The sequence below is a fragment of the Fundulus heteroclitus genome, unplaced genomic scaffold (genome assembly GCF_011125445.2).
Source record: "Fundulus heteroclitus isolate FHET01 unplaced genomic scaffold, MU-UCD_Fhet_4.1 scaffold_37, whole genome shotgun sequence".
Taxonomy (NCBI): Eukaryota; Metazoa; Chordata; class Actinopteri; order Cyprinodontiformes; family Fundulidae; genus Fundulus; species Fundulus heteroclitus.
In genome coordinates, this window is record NW_023396781.1 from 1,011,294 (window position 1) to 1,032,205 (window position 20,912).

At 40.0% G+C, this 20,912-nt stretch overlaps 1 protein-coding gene across 1 annotated transcript in view; it reads right to left on the reverse strand.

Moving 5' to 3' along the window:
• The window catches only part of gbf1 (golgi brefeldin A resistant guanine nucleotide exchange factor 1), a 237,306-nt gene that overhangs the window by 138,764 nt on the left and 77,630 nt on the right, over positions 1 to 20,912 (reverse strand). The window contains exons 5-6 of the mRNA XM_036130640.1: positions 2,020 to 2,138; positions 857 to 965 (exon numbers count right to left, since the gene is read on the reverse strand). Coding sequence (XP_035986533.1) covers positions 857 to 965; positions 2,020 to 2,138 — 228 coding nt within the window. The remainder of the gene's footprint in view (positions 1 to 856; positions 966 to 2,019; positions 2,139 to 20,912) is intronic.

Consider the following 20,912-nt stretch of genomic DNA (forward strand, 5'->3'; position numbering starts at 1 on the left):
AAATCCAACTACGCTGTCTTCGTGACAGAGAGATATCTCTCCCTCTCAGGAGAGAGGGGGAGAGTGATATTACACACATGCGAAGAATATTTATTGTGCTTTATAATCCAGTCCACCTTATCGTCCAAAAAATATAGTATACAAAATGTTGTTCTAAATTAGTTAAGGTAATTCAATCTCATTACATATTCTTTTAGATAAACTTTGGTACTGTAACTTGGATCTGCAGATTCACTGAATCATTATGATGATCATGGTTTACAACTATCTTTTATTTGTTCTTTTGTGTGTACATAGTTCCTTAGTTTATTTAATCTTAATTTTTCTTAGTAGTTTTAGTTAAGTTTCACTAGCCTAGTAGAGAGGACTTGTTGACTGAAATATAGTGTTAATTCAGATATACAACGTTTTCTAATGGTATTCCCCGTATGCAGATTTATTTCTGTTTATAAATTCACCACTCATTTATTCCATATGTGTGCAGAGTTTGCCGTTAGAAGAATGCCAGTGCTCAGAACTCTTAACTATTGTCCAATTATGAGCTGTATGGGTTGATATTGTTAATTCAATAACCCCATCAGTGATGATGAGGCTTGCACTTTATTGGTTACCATTAACAAGACCAACTGAACTGCTCTCTCATACCAAGAACACTTTCTTCCCAACCTTTCCCGCCTGTACATCCTAAATATGGTAAATGTAACAAACACCGTTTCCCAATAAAGTTATGGTCACAAACTGATGGATTGCCTAAGTATTTACATCAAAGATTATCACATCATGTAAACATTAGCTAATCAATTGAATATACCAGATTATATCATAGGAGTGTTTGATAAGTTTCTGACAAACTCACCACTTAAGCGCATCTCAAAGCAGATTCTGAAACAGGACTGCATTATTTCACACACAGACTCATTGGTCAGATGGGCTCCAACTGGCGTCAGCAGCAGAGTCCTAAGGACCTGAAGTAGCACAAAAGTAATAGACCACAATCCAGTTAGAATTTATGTTTTCTCATGATGGTCGTATGTGGTGAAAAACGTGCCTTTGTGCCATTACTAAGTTTTATGTGAACATAGAAAGGCACCTGAAAGATGTGTAGTGCATAAAAACAGAGATTACAGGAATTGCAAAAGCAGCTTCATGTGCAGTCACTGACATGACAGGTAGTTTAATAAATGACATTAGAATCATTACTTTACAGAAAATTTTAACATTTTTAATTTCTGATCTTTACTGTTGTAATTGATCAGACGTTACTACACCGTCTAGCATGCAAGAACAGGACATCAGAGTTTATACATTGTGTTTTACCAGTTGTTTCAGCTGTACAGATTCAATGTGTTTAGTCAAATGTAAACTAATTCACCTGTGGCTTGAGAAGAATCTAGTGTGGCAGGTTTTAAACATGACGCTACAACGCTTCCGTGGCAGGGAAGCTCTGCTCCACTTCCTATCATAACATAAACCTTTCTTAAATTGTCAGTGTGGGGCTTGGATATTCTATTCTGGCACAACCTGATGGCTTGGCCAGGTCATACTGGATATAGACTGCTTGTCCTGTTGATGAAATAATAATAAAAAAAACACTCCTTTTGTTCCTGCTGTGGGTTTGAAGTACTTTATTCATATTCTGGTGAGATTACGCTTCCTTATGTTTGGGTACCCTACTATGTGTTTAACCAAAATGTTCCTGACATAATATACAAGCTTTAAATTTAGTCATGTGCTTGCTATATTTTGATTTGATCCTTTTAGTATGGGTTTGGTTATCAGCCAACCTACAGCACAGACTCATGGTAGCTTAAGCAGGTCGACACATTGGCATTCCATTTGTATAGCACCAATTCACAACACATGCCGTAAGAAGAGTCTTAATGTTTCTGGATATAAAAATGAATATATAATGGATTCAATGGATTAGCTCGGGCCGGATGCAAGAAAAGACAAAACATCTTCCTTAGTTCAAAAGTTTCACAAGAAGACAGTTGCTACAAATAAACAAACATGTTCTACCTGAAGAATTTTCATCAAGACCACTTCATCGCTTGCAGGATCTGTTCCCACAAATCTTGCATGTGTGACAGCATCTGCCATGTTCTCAATAGCCTCTGCAGCAGCCTCATGGTTAGAATCTGGGAACAGATAAGAAATGCACTGTTTTATTTCAACGTGGTGCATACTTCAACAATAATTCACTTTCTTAGGGAGAAGCAGAGACTCTTAGGCTACATTCACACTGCAGCCTGAAGTGTCCGATTTTTTTGCCCATATGCGACCTGTATCTGATTTTTTAATGACAGTCTGAACGACACAGATCGGATTTTTTCAAATGCGACCCAGGTCGCTTGGATATGTGGTCCTGAATCCGATACGTATCTGATCTTTTCAAATGTGACCTGTGTCTGTACGGCCAGGCCGCATTCATCCGACCTACACGTCATTGATACTTGACAAACGTCACTAACGGTGGACCTGGCTATGCCAAAGAGGTTGACTATTGTGCGGTAACAAGCACCTGTTGCAAGTCCATACAGCCCCACGGCAACGCGTTTACTCGCTGCTCTGGCCGCCGAAGATTTGTGTTTTTACGTGAAAGCGCTAAAGAAATCCGTTCAGATGCACATAAAAGGTTGCCTTTGTCATTCGAAAATTATGAATGAAGTCCGTATCAGTGAAGCCTCTCACATCACTAAATTTGGCTATCTTCCTTTTCGATCTTCTTAAAAAGATTGCGTTGGTAATGTGCTGGCTCCAGTTGGAGAATAAGAGAACGCAAGATACGCTGCAGCATTACGATCCTTGTTTGCGGAAGTAAACATGGATCGTATGGAGATCACATACAAGTCACATATATTTGGAAATGTGAACGAACATGCAAAAAAATCTGATTTCACAAAAAAAAAAATCGGGATTGAGCATCAAGGCCTGCAGTGTGAACGTAGCCTTAGATGACTAGTAAATTAATTAGCTCGTGATTCAACACTCAAATAGTGTTAGGTTTAAAAGGCCTTTTCTTTTGGTCAGGCTTGTAGCTCATAACAAAAAAAATTTCCATGATAGAAGTTGTTGTGCCATCAAGCCCTCAGGAAAAGTCTGAAGGTGTCGTAAGCAAAGCAATTTCACACTGCTGCACCAATAACTGCCCCCTTCTTTTTTTTCTTGCCTGTGTACTCTCGAGAAGAGGGTCCACGCTGGAGAGACCAGCCACCCATGGGGCCTGCGTTGGGCTCAAAGACTCACAAGCAGGGTCGATCAAGCTGAGTAAAATGTGCTTTCTGTGAAACTCAGTCCCGTCGCTCCTGCCTGGGATGACAAAGGGGGATTTCTCTTTGTCCAGAGGACCTAATCAGACTCGGAGAACTGCCGGCTGTATCCAAGATAAGTCTACAGTCTCACTTCTGCGCAACCAGACCCCGAAGTAAAAGAATCCAACTATACTAGCCTTGTTTTGTTATCTCCGCTGTTGCAGGAAACTGACTCCAGACAGCCCGGAGCGGCCTCCCATCTGCAGCCAGCACAGAACCTATTTTATCTAGTTAAGATCTAAATCTGGACTGAAATCGCCTGCTGCACCCGGGTCAGAGACAGCATGTAGGACCGCAGAGTGGCCTGCTCTGACCGTGTTTCGGCTAGCCCGGAGCCGCATGCCCGCTGCTAAAATAACCAACGTTTCCTTGAACTGCTTCCAACTGGGTGCCCTAAGTGAATTGAACTGACATAGAGGCGCCAACAGGTTTGGCAGAGAAATAAACAGGGAAAGTAAAATGGTTTATTTAGAAGGTTTACTTAATGCATTTTCATGGTGGAGTTGACCGACATAGCTCCTGCTAGCTTCTTCGAACCACGCCATTGCTGATGTAATTCTAGTGTTTTTTTATGGTTATAACAAACGTTATCTCCACAAGAGTTTTATACATTGATGGGATATTGATGCTTGTGTTAACCAGTCTAATCATTACGACTAAAATGAAGCCGAAGCTTTTTAAATTTAGCACCAAATGTCCTCTTGCTATAACGGTATTAGCTTCCGGATAACATCCGCCCTTCTCGGATACACAACTACGGTTCATTTCAAACATAAGGTTTGTTTTGTTTTGCTCCACCATCGTTCGATAGTGGTATGAGCGTTTTTACCACATTATTATTGAATATTAATGTCGATTTAATCGTGTATTTGTATAACTTTAGGATTAACCGATTTTTAGCGACCGCTCGCTACAGCAACCCCTAGCCTCCCGGAGGTATAATTGCATTAGTAAAGTCGAGCATTCTAGAAGTTTACTGATATTTTACTGAGCAAATCATTCTTTAAAATGTTATTTAATCAAATATTGTTTTGTTCAGGATTTGCATTGTGAAAGGGGTTGAAACATACCAAAATGTTGTTCTGAATTAATTAAGTTAATTTAACCATTTCACATTCTTTAAGATGAACTTTGGTTCTTTAACTTAGATTTCAAGATACTTTTGCTTAGTAGTTTTAGTTAAGTTTTACTAGCCTCGTAGAGAGGATTTGTTGATTGAAATATAGTGTTAATTCAGATAAACAGCATTCTATAGTGATGTTCTCTAGATGATAATTTTATTTCTGTTGATGAACTTTTGAACTTGAAGAGAAGTTGTCACTAATTTATTCTATATGTGTGCAGAGTTTGTTAAAAGCACGCCAGTGCTCGAATCATACCCTTCAACTATTGTCTGATATCAGCTCTTGGGCTGATATTCACCGGACAATACCTAACAGACAGTTATTTATTAAACATTAAATAACTTTAAACAGTGTGTAATAGCTAAACAGAAGTCATGGAAAATGAAAACACATTAAAACAGCAGAAAGATCAAGGTAACATGCAATGTAAAGTTGCTAAAGAGTAACAATGTTACATTTGCAATACCAATTAGTGCTTACCACAACAGCCACCCGTAAACAATAGTAATAGTGAAGTTTCAGATTAAAATGCAAGGTCCAATTATGAAGACCAGTGGCTTAACTCACAACCGATGCCATCTTATAAGCAGGAGCTTGAAGATCTTCAGCACCCACACCACCTACTGCAACCTGCCTGCTGTGAAAGCTCTGCTGTGGCCAAGGAGGAGAAAGCTGTGAACCAACCTAGACTTAGATAATACCAAACACTACATTGTCTAGTAATATAATTATTGTATTTTCTTTAACTAGAGTAGGACTGAACAATTGCCGTATTTTTCGGACTATAAGGCGGACTTAAAATCCTTACATTTTCTCAAAAATTGATGGTGCACCTTATAATCCAGCGTGCCTTATGTGTGACTACCGTTGTGCTTACTGACAGATTTTATGTTGCATAATCTGCTCAAAAATCTGTTAAATGTTTAAGTACGACTTTGGTAAGCAACAAAGCCGCTGTGCTCAATGGATATTCGGAGCATTACGGTATACTGTCACTACCTGATACTACATTCTCAGGCATAGTTCACTCCGCGGAGGTCCACGCATACAGGAGAGTGTAGAGCTCATTTTTTACGACTACTCGGTGCAGCAAAGTCTTTATATCGAACTGTTTTTTTTTGTGACACCGAGCTTGATACACTGAGCTGCTCCAAGAAGGCAGATGCAAGGACGCGCGGCATCACAGTCCCTCTCTGCTCTCAGTAACAGGTGTGAAGTGGAAGCCTGCTGGAAAATAAACAGCTGTAGGTACACAGCTAGCTAATCAAACATTTTACCATCTGCTGCTTCATCCCACCGGCATAAAGTGTGGGAATGGTAGGAATTTGCCACAAGGAATATAGGCAATAGTACACTTCACTATAATGGGTAAAATGTACGCGGAGAGTCAGTGTGGAGTCCGCACAGCTCACAGTATGTGCACAGTACACCCGAGCATGTGGGAGCCTTGAGGCAGCCCGTGCCCAGGGTACATGCTAGCAACAAGAAACCTGGTTAGTTAATTCAATAGAAAATAATCTTACGTTTATTTTGGCTTTATGTTAGAAACAGGGCAGTGTAGTCCAACTACTCTGTCATCCCAACAGAGACGGACGGAGAGCTGTGTACGTAAAAGGGGTGAAGTGATTTTACACACTTGGGAAGAATAATTAGTGCGCCTTATAATCCAGAGTGCTTTATGTGTGGACAAAGACACGCAAATTCAAGGTGCGCTTTATAATCCGGCGCGCCTTATGGTCCGAAAAATATGGTAATCGCATTTGCAATATAATCGCAATTTAAGAAAATGCAAATTCCAAATCGAAGAGGTCTGCAATCTTTGGCTATGTAACAATTAATGGATAAGACGCGTCTGCTCGGTGTTGGGAATAGGTTTAAAGAAGGTTTGCCTCCACATGGAAGGGAGGAGAGCTGAAGCAGTGAGATAATCTAATTGTATTATTTGTTTAAATAAATCATACTTTTTTTAACCAGAAACTTTCACGAATCTTACCATAGCATTACGTACTCGTCAAAATGTTTAATACATTGACTTGTTTGTTGGTTACACTTTGCACTAAATGTTCAACAAGGATCAGCATGTTTAAATGATGACATTTTATTAGCGGCTTTATGTTTTTCATGAACTTTCAAGATAAAGTATTTTTTACTATTGGAACTTGAACACAGTTCAGTTCACTGAGATTAAAAGCAATTATATTTGACTGGGATTGGTCATGGCAAACAGAATATTTTAAACCCTTTAAACCTTGATTACTTTTCAAGGCAAAAAAGTTGCAAGCTGCAGCTAGTTCCAGCTGCAAGGGCCTGAGGTTTGTTGACATGCAAAAGAGGACCAGCCGCCTACCAATCAACCTGTACTCTGATGTAGTACTCTGATGGCCGCTTATTTTCCCAGGGGGCTGAGTCATTCTTGCAACAACAGCTTTGAAGGAGGAAGAGGAGGACAACTGGACCTGGAGGCCTCCACTACTGTTTAAAGATGGGTGGTTTCTTTTAACAAAAACAGCTTCCTTTACATATCCTATCCAGAATGAGAACATATTAATTGCGTAAACTGCTGAATCTTAGCCTGATGTACATGTGAGCAACCAGTTTTTATTGTCACACTTAAACATGTTGGTCAACTGGATGGAGAGAATATTAAAATTAAGATTTTATATTGTGTTTTATTGTAATGTAACAGAACAAGAATCTGGGGTTTGGCATTGGCTGCAGGAGATCCTTGAGCATGACAGAAACAGCTGTGTGGTGGTGGAGTAATTTGAAACCTCAGAAATCCCCCTATCTTTGCACACTGCTACAACTACATAGAAGCTCCAGATCATCACATCTGCTTTCCACTTTGGCTGTATCAGCAGTCACTGAGATCATCTTTGATTGGAGCGCAACAATGTCAGTGCAGATAGAGAACAAGAATTCCCTTTTGCACACAGTGCTCCTCAGCACGGCCACACTAGTCTGCACACTCAAAATGTCAGAAGAAAATTCAAGCTTCACCAACTGTGGCTGAATTTCAATTGTAGATAATGTTTGTTTAAAGAATCACAGAGTTCAGTCTCGAAAACAGAGGCTAGTTTATTGCAGAGTGAGCTGAGTATGTCACTTTGGAAAGCAGCAGATGTAAGGTTCTGTGGCTCTGTTTGGTCTGAAAGAAGCATAACTAAGATATAGAGCGAGTCTGTGGTGTGGTCCGCTGAGATACGGAGGGGTTAGAACTAGCTTTGGATATACTTATTTTGGCTCAACAGGAATAACAAGAACAAAATCACACAGAAAAAAGATGGAAAAGCTGTGTCTTTAGTCAAATAATTTAAGAGACCGAGCAGGATGTAAGTATTATTCCACTGACTGTCTTACCAAAGGTCCAGGCACTGCATTTTAAGATATGCCATCAAATATCATTGAAGATTTTTGCTTCATAAAGACCTGCATATGAAGACTCTTTGTCAGTAGGGTTGTCAAAAATATTTAAAGGCATACTATGCAACATTTTTCAGTTAATTAATGTGTTCCATACCGTTTTGGATGATTAAATGAGTCATTTCAGGTCGAACTAAGGTTTTCTCGGCCACCCTGGTGGTCTGTGGGGGAAATACCGCACTTGCAATTGCAAGAGCCCTCGGCCCGCACACACAGGCTCAGAAGTCTTGCTTTACGGCGAGAACTCCATGTGTTTTTGCCCTGCCATTAACTATATGCACGCGCAAAAGCAACAACAAAGAACCGCGTGTTAACGTCAAATAAACATGCAAGCATATCGAGTTTTATTATTATTATTATTATTATTATTTTTTTATTTTTTTTATGTTGGCGAGATGCTACCGCGGCGGCGGCTGCGAGGCGGCGGCTGCGGCTTGGCGAGGCGGCGGCGGCGGCTGCGGCTAGGCGAGGCGGCGGCTGCGGCTTGGCGAGGCGGCGGCTGCGGCTTGGCGAGGCGGCGGCGGCGGCTGCGGCTAGGCGAGGCGGCGGCTGCGGCTTGGCGAGGCGGCGGCGGCTGCGGCTAGGCGACGGCTGCGGCTAGGCGACGGCTGCGGCTTGGCGAGGCGGCGGCTTGGCGAGGAGGTGGCGGTAGCGTCTCGCCAACATAAAAAAAATAAAATAAAATAAAATAAAATAAAATAAATAAATAAATAAATAATAATAATAATAATAATAATAATAATAATAATAATAAAACTGGCGAGGCGGCGGTGGCGGCTTGGCGAGGCGGTGGCGGTAGCCTCGCCAACATAAAATAAAAAAAAAATAAATAAATAAATAAAAAATAATAATAATAATAAAACTGGCGAGGCGGCGGCTTGGCGAGGTGGTGGCGCCTCGCCAACATAAAAAAAAAAAAAAATTAATAATAGTAATAATAATAATAATAATAATAATAATAAAACTGGCGAGGCGGCGGGCAAGGCGGCCGTGGAGGCCGCCTCGCCAAGATAGCGCTGCGGGAAGCTTGATGTTCATACCTTCACTGTGTTAGTCATTGTTTGTACTGCCGTTTTTTCCACTTTTCGTTGCGTTCGCCTGTCTGCTAAGCTCAAAACAACTGCCCCTGGCTTGACGGAGAAACCAGAACAGCTGAGCATCTTTACGACAGTGCACTTTTACTTTCGCCCTCTGGGGGGAGCCTCGCTGGAAAATCAACCCCGGTTGCATAGTATACCTTTAATGACACTTGTTTGTGTCTGTTTTTGTTTATTTTGGAACACAAATATTTTAGCATTGAATAACTCCTTTGACCCTCAGTAGTACAGTTTTCTTGCATCAACAAATTCACAGCCAAATTGACAGTGAAATGGAAACATGCAGCGGAACTCTAAAGAAAAGCAACTATAAAAAAAACAGATTAAATGCAGGACTAAATCAAAAGTAAACATATTAACTAGAACATTTCTGAAGAAATTTAAGAAGGCGCCTGCCTTGTGGTGCGTACTGTGTCAAAGCCAAATCTTCTGAGTGTTGGTTAGGCTGAGCTTGTGTCAGGGTGTAAGGTAGAACTCTGAAGAGCTTGTAAGAACTGTAAATTTGTTTCTGTCTATACCATGTGCTTCTCAGACCGAATGCTGCTAATTTTCATTGGATTAGTGTAATTCTCTTTATCTCTGAATCGGTCAGTCCTCACTCAGATTTCTGCAGCTGGTTCAAAAGCCGCTGCACACCTTTTAATGGAAAAACATAAAATAAAGCACATTACCCCATCCTGACCTACCTTCACTAGTTGCCTTTTTATCTTAGAGTTCAGTTTAAAGAACTTCTGTTTGTTTTTGAGGATTTAAACAGCTTATTATTGTTGTTGTTGTTTTTTTAATTGTTGAGTCTTTGCCCAAGTCATTTTAATAGATGGTATTTTGTTTTACCTCCTGTTTAAGTGTCTTTAAATAATGATGACAATGATGATGATTATGATCACAAGAAACGTTTGCATCATCACCCAGAAGCTGGAAAGAAAAGAGACAAAAAGATTTTTCACACCTCACTTAGTAAGTCAAGGAATTATTTTGAACTAAATATTTAAGGCTAAAATATTAAACTGTTTATTTGTTGTAGTTTTTCTTCAATCCCACCGTTATGTTTAGCAATTTCTGCCAAAAGCTGCAGCATTTTCATTTAATCCATCTGAATGCAGTATTTGCAAGCCATACTCTGATTGGATGGAAAGAAACCTGTCTGTGATTGGCTGGTGAGGTGGACAGTTTTTAAAGCGCACAGACAGAGTGGAGCAAACGGAGAAACCATAGACATTATATATTGTGTCTATGGGAAAAATAGCCGGGAGAGTTATATTTTACGTCGATAAAAAAAGGAAAATAACAGGTTTAATGGAGAAAAACACAAAAGCACCCACTTATCTGAAGTGGTAGACTCGAAATAGGCAGAGTTAAGCCGTTGAGGTGGTTTGAATGGCGTGTCAGGCAATCAGATAGAGACATCCCTCCATGACGTATCGTTCTGCTCACCAGTCAGTTTTGTAAAATAACTACTAAATATGCAACACGAGCTTTAGACAAAACCAAATTGAAAGAGAAATTGTTAGATCCCCAAGTAAAACAAAAGTTAAGTTTTGTTAAATGAGCGTTCGGCACACAGCCCATGACGTCACCCGTCTGATCCTTACTCCATTGTGGAAGGTGGCGGTAATGCACCCACAGACATGTATACGTAGACGCCCCGTTGTCGGGTGAGAGGCTTGCCGACAGCGCGGCCATCTTAGGTCAGACCAAGCTGCAGTCAGACAGAATACACGTCAATTCAGGAAAATGTACTTTATGTTTTCAGACACTCTGAATCCGGTGAATTCTCAACCGATTTTCAGATAAATTAGCTGACTGAAAACATCACCCCTTTAGGGGCTACATGGGACCAATTGATTGAATTAAATGATTGTCCATCCATCCATCTTCTTCCGCTTATCCGGGGTCGAGTCGCGGGGGTAGCAGCTTCAGTAGGGAGGCCCAGACGTCCCTCTCCCCAGCCACTTGGGCCAGCTCCTCAGGAGGAACCCCAAGGCGTTCTCAGGCCAGCCGGGAGACATAGTCCCTCCAGCGTGTCCTGGGTCTTCCCCTGGGCCTCCTCCCGGTGGGACGTGCCCGGAATACCTCACCAGGGAGGCGTCCGGGAGGCATCCTAACCAGATGCCCGAGCCACCTCAACTGGCTCCTCTCGACGTAAAGGAGCAGCGGCTCTACTCTGAGTCCTCCCCAGATGACTGAGCTCCTCACCCTTTGTCTAAGGGAGAGCCCAGACACACTACGGAGAAAACTCATTTCGGCCGCTTGTATCCGGGATCTCGTTCTTTCGGTCACGACCCAAAGCTCGTGACAATAGATGAGGATAGGAACGTAGATCGGTAGACCGGTAAATCGAGAGCTTCGCCTTTTGGCTCAGCTCTCTCTTCACCACAATGGATCGGTACAGCGCCCGCTTCACAGCAGACGCCGCACCAATCCGCCTGTCGATCTCCCGCTCCATCTTTCCCTCATTCATGAACAAGACCCAAAGATACTTGAACTCCTCCACTAGGGACAGCACATCCTCCCCAACCCGGAGAAGGCACTCTACCCTTTTCCGGTTCAAGACCATGGTCTCGGATTTGGAGGCACTGATTTTCATCCCGGCCGCTTCGCACTCGGCTGCAAAACACTCAAGTGAGAGCTGTAGATCACGCCCTGATGAAGCCAATAGGACCACGTCAACCGCAAATAGCAGAGACGCAATCCTAAGGCCACCAAAACAGATCCCCTCAACACCTTGGCTGCACCTAGAAATTCTGTCCATAAAAGTTATGAACAGAATCGTTGACAAAGGGCAACCTTAGCGGAGTCCAACTCTCACCGGAAACGAGTTTGACTTACTGCCGGCAATGTGGACCAGACTCTGACACCGGTCGTACAGAGACCTGACAGCCCTTATTAAAGGGCCCGGTACTCCATACTCTCAGAGTACCCCCAACAGGATCCCTCGAGGGACACGGTCAAATGCCTTCTCCAGATCCACAAAACACATGTAGACTGGTTGTGCAAACTTCCATGCCCCCTCCAGGATCCTGCTGAGGGTGTAGAGCCGATCCAGTGTTCCACAGCCAGGACAAAAACCACACTGCTCTTCCTGAATCCGAGATTCGACTATCCGACGGACCCTCCTTTCCAGAACCCCTGAATAGACCTTACCAGGGAGGCTTAAGAGTGTGATTCCTCTGTAGTTGGGACACACCCTGCGGTCCCCCTTTTTAAATAGGGGGACCACCACCCCAGTCTGCCAATCCAGGGGAACTGCCCCCGATGTCCATGCGATGCTGCAGAGCCGCGTTAACCAACACAGCCCCACAACATCCAGAGCCTTAAGGTACTTAGGGAGAATCTCATCCACCCCCGGGGCCTTGCCACCGAGGAGCTTTTTAACAACCTTGGCAACCTCAGCACCAGAGATGGTGAGATCGCCAATCAGAAGATTTAATTTAAAATCACCAAGCAATAAGAGCCAACAACCAAGGAACTCAGAAGCTTTGGCTTTGACGGTTACGTGCACCACCAGGCGAGCGCCTTCTTCAATTTCTCCAGAAATTGAACGTTTCTAGTTAGGCGCCTGCTTATGCATTGAAAATGCATGGCGGAGGCCTAGTACTATCCACCTAATAAGGGTTTCTTTATTATTATTAGGCACCCGCCTATGCATTGAAAATGCATGGCGGAGGCCTAAGATGTATAATTTGTCTACTATATCAAAACGTTCGTCCCGACGCTGCAAAGCAGGCTTTTTGTACTTGACGCCATTTCCAGTTACGGTTGGAAAAAACAATTTGCAAAAAACTACCAAAAAATTGCCATTTTCAACGCTTTACTGTCTTGTCATGCTTTCACCTACGAACACTGCTTAACTTCCAGTTTGTAGATATATCTTTGAACTGTTCAGAAGTGAAAACGGTATGTGGATATCTTTTATCGTTTTTTCATCACGCCATTTCCAGTTACCATAGTGACAAATTTATCCAAAAAACACCAAACAACTTCAGCCTACTCGCTCGATTTTCACTCTACGTACACAAATTATAACCTCAGACCGGCAACAACCCCAAAGACAAAATGATCCAAAAAACAACGAACAACTTCAGCCTACTCGCTCAATTTTCTGAAAGCAGCAACCCCAAAGTCAAAATTATGCAAAAAAGACCGAACAACTTCAGCCTACTCGCTCAATTTTCACTCTACGTAGACAAATTATACATCAAAACGTAGGTCTTATTGTCTGGATTCAGAAAATGTAACCCTCATTGGTGTAGGACTTATAGATTTTTTTGCAAATCACCTCAGACCGGCAACAACCCCAGCCATTTCAATGGCTGGGGTTTGTTTGTTGGTTTTTGTCAACAGGGTAGGTGAAAATGGCGTGATGAAAAAAATCTATAGGCAAAACAATAGGCAATAGGCAATAGAGCAATAGGCCCTGCATTGCAGGTGCCTAACAATTAAGTTTCATTTTCCCTACTGTTTTGCCAAACACAATAATAATGACACTGAAATTATACATTTCTCTAAACAAGGGCAGAATCCCTACTCATTTTTTGCATTGAGCAGAGATATCATAGTTGACGTCAATGCAGACAAATTCTGACTTTTTCATTTCTAAGAAATACAAAAAAATATATATTTGCAGGGCAAAATTCCCCGTATACTGGTCTATACTGCATGAAATGTTGCTGCTAAGAGTACTTTTTGGTCTGAAAAGTACCTCATTTAACCAAGCAACAGACAGCTTATTTCCAGCATCTTAACTCTCACATGGTCGAGCCATACTGCATTACCAAACCTGGGATCTGATGACCAGATGTAGCCTTCTGTTGGAAACAGACTGGGATAAATCGGCTGCTAGAGCAACAGGAGTCTATGTTTATGAAATCTGAGAGGCTATCCAGCCATTTTCCTGGAGCCAGCTTGTTTTCCTTTCTCATCTCTCCTAAGAGCAGCAACTCATTAACAAATAAGCAGTGGGGGGAGGAACAGTGGCTGTGTCACTGACACTTAGATAAAAAAAATCTAATCTATATTATTAGCCAGAAAATTATAACCAATAACTGATGTGAAATCACTCTGAATTTGTGCCAAGGTAGCATGTCTTTAAGAAATTTCAAACACAGCCTTGAATAGCATTTGTGGGAGAGGAGAGTGAAAAAAGGTAGAATCAGGATTAAAATCCAGTTTTCTAAAGTCTCAAACCTTTAGCTCTGAAATTTTCACACCAGTTACACTGTGAAATAAAATCTGAATAATTCTAAAAATACAGAAAATGTTTAATCTCAACAGATGCTTCTTATGTTAAGCTGGTGTGATATATCACAGGAGAGTATTGCAGACAGACATGTACAGAAACAGCAATGGCAACATTTCTTTTAAACTTAATACCTGTTAACGATTAACATTCCTGTGGGTTGTGGTTGTTTTTATCCATGTTAAAAGCAGTTACACATTCTAAACTATTATTTTACATGGAGGATTTTCACATATTTTCCAAAGACATGTGAAAGTATGTGATTTTAAATTAATCACGTTATTAATAGCACTCTCCCTTGACAAGACCCTAACCCATTGGTTCCGAGCAGCCAAAAATGTCAGGTTCTACATGGGTAATGTGCTTTTACCCTGATCGGTAAAAACTAAATCTGGTTCCTGAAAATAGATGCTGAAGAAACCCATCTTTTGCATGAGCACCTGAGGAGGGGGGACCAGCTGCCAGACAAAGCAGTTGAAACTGGTTTTAAATATATGACATGAGTCAGAGGGAACAGGTTTAAGCTGCTCATTTTAAAATCTTCCAAGCTGTTACACAGCAGGATATAAAAATGTAGAAACCAAACGCTATACTGCACCAGTATATGAATTCAGTGAACGTTCACTGAACATCAGTTGACATGGACATCCAACTGTAAGGTATTTATAAAACTGAATGGAACTCCAGAGCAGGCTAAAAGTCCTAGACATTTAAGAGATTAGGAACTAGAGAAGTACCAGTGGATTCTTCTTTAAAACAAGAATACAACTAACAACATGGTAAATATCAATATCACCGTGAGGAATTCTAGTGCACATAAAACAGTTTTACAATAGAACTAAGACAATACACATGCTATATATTGAAAATGACAGATGGCAATGTTGAAAAGGGCGGTTTTTGAGCAGACAGTGTCTATAGATAATCTACTCGAGGGCCTCAGTTTTGAAATATGCATGGAAAAATATAATTGTTAGTTGTGTAGAACACCAGGATAAAATATTGACACTTTTGACAATATTTTGGAAGAACTGTTGTCAAAAACATCACAAAAATCAACTTCATCTGAGGGGATTTTAATATAGACCTGCTGAATCCCAACAAACATAAAATGACTGATGATTTTATTGAGTGCATGTATTTTCCCAACAATTACAAAACCAAGCAGCATAACATCTTAAAGTGCCACTCTGATTGAAAATATATTTTCAAACAACATAGATGGTAATGTAGTTAGTGGATTGTTGATGAATTATATTAGTGATCACCTACTTGTCTTTATGGTTTCTGAATGTGGCAATAGGTAGGAGACAATGTATCAGGAGATGCAGTATAGGAGGGTGAGAACACAGGAATCCATAGATACTTTTAGAATGGATTTACTAAATCATAACTGGAAGAACTTATGTGAAGAAGCCAATGTTAAAGATTATGAATTGTTTCTACATACATATAAAACCATATATAACAAACATTATCCAATAAAACAATATTGCTACAGAAGTAAGTATTCCAGATGTCCTTGAATGTCCAAAGGCTTACAGAATGCTTGTAAAAAAGAATACACTTTATAGGCAAGTTATGAATTGCAGAACTAAACACAATGAACATCAGCAAAAGTAACTTTTTTGAAATTATTTATTTTCAAAGAAGTTGTTAGTGCAAAAAAGACATACACATAACATATGACCCAAGGCGTGTGCTACTGATGTACATCAGTGCAAATATACATAAATGAAAATACAATACACCCCGCCTCTTGCCCATTGAACACTGGAGATAAGCACCAGCACCCCTCGCGACCCCATGAGGGATAAGCGAGTCAGAAAATGGATGGATGGAAAATACAATACAATCACCATTTACATGGTATTTGAATAAAATCTTTCCATATTGTTGTGATAAACTCAATCCACCTACTCCATTTTTCCTCAAATTTGTCTTGTTGTGAGCTGATATTAAATGTTATTCTCTCTAGCTTGAAGAAATCATATTTGATATCAAACAACTCATTTAGCGCTGGTATCTGGGGTCTGAGCCATTTTCTAGTAATAGCTTTCCTGGCTGCCGTACTCGTAATTTGAAACAAATATTTAATTTTATATGTCACGTTATCACCAAGTAGAAAACAAAGATACACTGATTTCAGATGAAATTGTATGTTTATACATCTTTTTTAAGATTTTATCGACTTCATTCCAAAATGCTACAATCATCCGAAGCCAAGAGGAATGGCGCTCCATCTTTGTAAATCTTCTTTAATGGTTTTATTTAATGGTAGGTAGTTATAAGGGTACAGATTTTTTTTTATCTTTAGGTATTGCAACTCCAAGGTATTTCATCTTGGTAGCTCCCCAATTTAATGGGTATCTATCAGACATGTGTTTTGAGGGATTATATCCAAAGCATATAACTTCTGTTCTTGACAGGTTTATACTCAGAAAATTTCCGTAATTTTCTAGTAGTGAAGTTAAGTGTAGAAAAGAGGTCTCTGGATCAGACAAATAGAGTAATATATCGTCCACAAACAAATATTTTGATATCACCCTTTTGATACCTTTGATATTTTGATTCTATGTAATGTCAATAAACAAGAGCAAGGGGATCATGGGGCATCCTTTTCTAGTGCCTCTCTCCAGCCTTATAGGTTGGGATACTGCTCCATTCACCTTAATTCTTGCCTTCGGGTCACACAAAATTTAAACACTTTTTCTGCATCTAAACCAACTAAAATTGCAGGTGTATTATTAATTATTGTATGATTTACTACATGTAACGCATGCTGAATATTATCAGTTTGCTGATTCGGATAAATCCTGTCTGATCTAGGCTAATGATCTGTGGGAGAACCATATCCATTCTTTTGTCTAGTACATGGTTGAACATTTTGTAGTCCAGATTTTGTGGTCTAAAACCACAACAATCAAGTTTATCTTTGCGTTCCTTTGGTATTAATGATATTACAGCTTGACTCCATGAGAGGGCATCTTGTTTTCCTGCCTGTGGTAATTTGTGTTAAATCAATTTAGTTTCACAATTATATAAGCATAAGTTATACAAAAATAAATTAATTAGTAAATTTGGGAAATGTAAAATGGAGTATTACAATAATATACCAGATGATAAGAATAACAAGAATATATTAAATAGTATAATTAGAAATAAAAAACAAAGCTAATCATCCAGATTTTTTCACAGAAAATAATATGACTATTACAAATAATATTAGGTGGTTAATAGAGTTAATGATACAACAGTTTTATGTTCTGGGGAGGAGTTAAAACAGGCTTTGGCGGCTGTTGGAAAATAAATTGATAAACTTAAAAGCTGGTGTGCTAGAAATAAATTATTTTTAAATTGATCTAAAACCACATTTATGTTGTTTGGAAATCAAGAAATGAATACTATTGTTCAACTGAAAATTAATGTATTAAAGCCAGAGTACGCGATTTTTACGGCGGTTTCCCCAAGTCCCTTTTTGAATAACCACTCCTCAGGGGGTTCACGTGAAAAAAAATCTTCCAAATCCACTCTGGTCTTATTTCTTTCTATTGAGGCCTCCTCTTCTTCTCATAAATATAAACGTGGTTTGCTTCTTGTGACTATCAGCCATGTTCAAAGTATACAGTGAGAGCAATGGAGCTACAATAAATGGATAACCACTAAGCTAACTGCTAACATTGCTGCTAAGATAACCGTATATATAAACATTAGAAGTGCATATGGACAGCCAGCAAGTGGAAACTAGGAAGGAAAGAGCACGGAGACTTGCGTTACGTGAGCACGTCAGAATGATTGGCATTTCCCTCTGGGATTATTAAAGTATATCTGATTCTGATTCTGATTTATCCAGTACAACAAAAAGTGTTTCTGAACAGGATTATCAACTATAGCTTTAATTTAGCAAGTGTTTAGAAAATATGTTTCTAGGTGTGATTTTGGATCATAAGATCTGCTGGAAATCCCATATAAAACATCCATGTAAAAAGATGGCTAAAACCATAGGGATATTGGGAAAAACAAGGCATATCTTGAATAGAAAAACTTTACACACTCTTTACTGCCCCATGTTACTTCCATATTTAGATTATTGTGTTGAAGTCTAGTGTAATACATACAAAACTTTTTTACAAAAATTATGCACCATGCAAAAAAGAGTAATAAGGATGGTACATAACGTTTGTGGAGTGATTTTGTGGAATCAAATTGCTGTATTGTCCCCCGTGGGGGAAATTACAGTTTCAGTACAACCCATCAAGACAAAGACATAACATGGGTAGACAGGTCACTGGGGCCTTGCTGACTTTTTCAAGGAGCTGCCTTTTGCGGAATACAGATAACAATACATTGGGATGGCTGAGTGGGAAAAAGTGCATTTGTCACATGGTCTCTTAGGAGACAGTATGAGAATGCAGGGGAAAACCCTCGGCAAAAAAAAGTAACATACAGATGGCATCATAAGCATAACATAATGCGTGGGTGAGTGATTGATTCATGGGTGGGAGGGCATCCAACCTAGGGTTCTTGTCCAAGGGGGGTAAAACAAACGGGCACAACGGAGAGCACAAGAGGAGACTGTAATGTTCAGCGGCGTAGGACCACATTTGGCCAAATGGTTGCATCCATCAGATGAGCACAGTTATGGAACACACTGCCAGCTCATGTTAGGGGCTGTGTAACCTACAAACGTTTTAAATTCTCCTTGAAACATTGGTTGAAAACTAACCAGACATGTATTCACAGGTAATTTGATCTGTTTCCATGGGCCTGTTGACCTAATTTTATTGTGATTTTATGTTATTGGCATGTTATCTGTTTGTGTCCACTCTGTTCTCTCCTGTAGTGTCTTGTTTAATGTTCATTGTTCTTACCTGCCTTAGGACAGCGGATGCAAATTAGCTGTTGTGCTAATTATGGCATATTTACATTGATGCTTTATGCTGACATGTTGATGAATGTGCATTGTCCTAATTTAAATAAATAAGTAAAACGAAACAAAAACGGAGGCGGTGAGTCAGAGGGGGGCACGTTCATGTGTGTGTATGTGTGCATCAGTGTAGGCCCATGACTGTCCATAGTCTTAGATGGTATGTCTATCAGCAGTTCAGTAGAGCACTGTTCCAGGTCACAGGTGTCATGGAAGGGGCGGGCGGCGGTAGAGCAACTTGTTTGCATAACAGCCAGGAGAGTTTCAGATAATCAGCCTCCAAGGCCAGCATCGGGCAGCCAATTCAGAAAACAAGGAACTTGTTTTGTCTTAGGCTGACTGTGAAATTTCCATCTGCCTTCACGTCTTTTCTGGTTCATCTTCATGGCAAGTCCCAAACAGCCAAATTTGCTGGTCTTTCCGCTGTAAATCGAGCTTAGACTTCTCCAGGGTCTATTTCATCTCACCACTGAGTTCAGACCACAGCTGGAGTGCGATACTGTGCCAGAATAGCATCCAGCTTGCGGTTTTGCTCACAAAACTGGATTTAATCCATCATAAATTCCCGACAGTCTTACCATGCACTGCAAAAACGGGTCTAAAAATAAGTAAAATGTTCTTTAAGTTAGTGTATTTGTCCTTGATTTAAGCAGGTAAAGATTATTTGTATAAAAGTATTTTGACCCCTAAAATAAGATAATTAGACATCCTGCACTTGAAATAAGGTGATGGAGATGAGTTGTTCCTATTTTAAGTGTAAAAATCTTATTCCATTGGCAAATAATCTTATTTACCTGCTCAAATCAAGGACAAATACACTAATTTTAAGAACATTTTACTTATTTTAAGTTCCATTTTTGCAGTGTGGCCAGAACAGCCGCCAAGATCTTCCGAATTTGCCGATATACCAGGTAACTGCCAGCTCCACTAAGCAGAAATCTTTTTATCACAAATCCACTTATGTACGCATCTTCCACGTCCTCGATGGACAAAAGAGATAGAGACACACTCTTCCACTTCCCCCTGGAATCAAGAGTGTATCCAGCTGCATGTGTCCCCTTTGGACAGCTGGGCTCCCCTGCGCCCAGTCCTCTCGTTGAAAACTTTTTATCAATTGTGTTGAGCGACCAGCTGCCTAGATCCGTGGTTTGCAACTCGGATGATTTGAGGTTTGGGGGAGAAGAAAAAGCGTTCCGCCTTCACCGAGAGCCGGAAGAGAATTGCTTAGATGATGAAATTAAGCAAAGTAAACATATTGCACAGTAGAAATATATGAAGCACATAAATAATATGTATAAAAATGAATAATTAAATAAGTACATTTATCTGCGGGTGCATAGCTGTATTTGAAGGTATGTCGCTACACATGCAAATGTATGAGTATAAAACTACAGTATATGTGTATTTATGTATATAAGAAATCACAATTTTAATTTAGAATGTGTATGGAAATTAAGGGACAGGACTCGATAAGCCATTGCTTTCCTATTCCCATTTCAAACGCCCTTTGTTTTGTGTTATAGAATATTTTGCTGGGTAGTTTATGTTGTGTGCGTTTTTTTCTTTTTTTGTTGAAAATTTATTTTATATGGTTCAAAATAAATAAAATTTACAGACCACTTAAAATTGATAGTTTTACTCAGACGCTGTGTGCACAATTTTCTTTCGAAATAGTGCCTTCTTTATGAAATATGCCTTTGCATGAAGCCTTATTTTGAAAAATCAAAACCTAATGCAAACTCAACATCTTAAATCAAGATTACAGAATCAAATAATTTATACAAAAGTGAT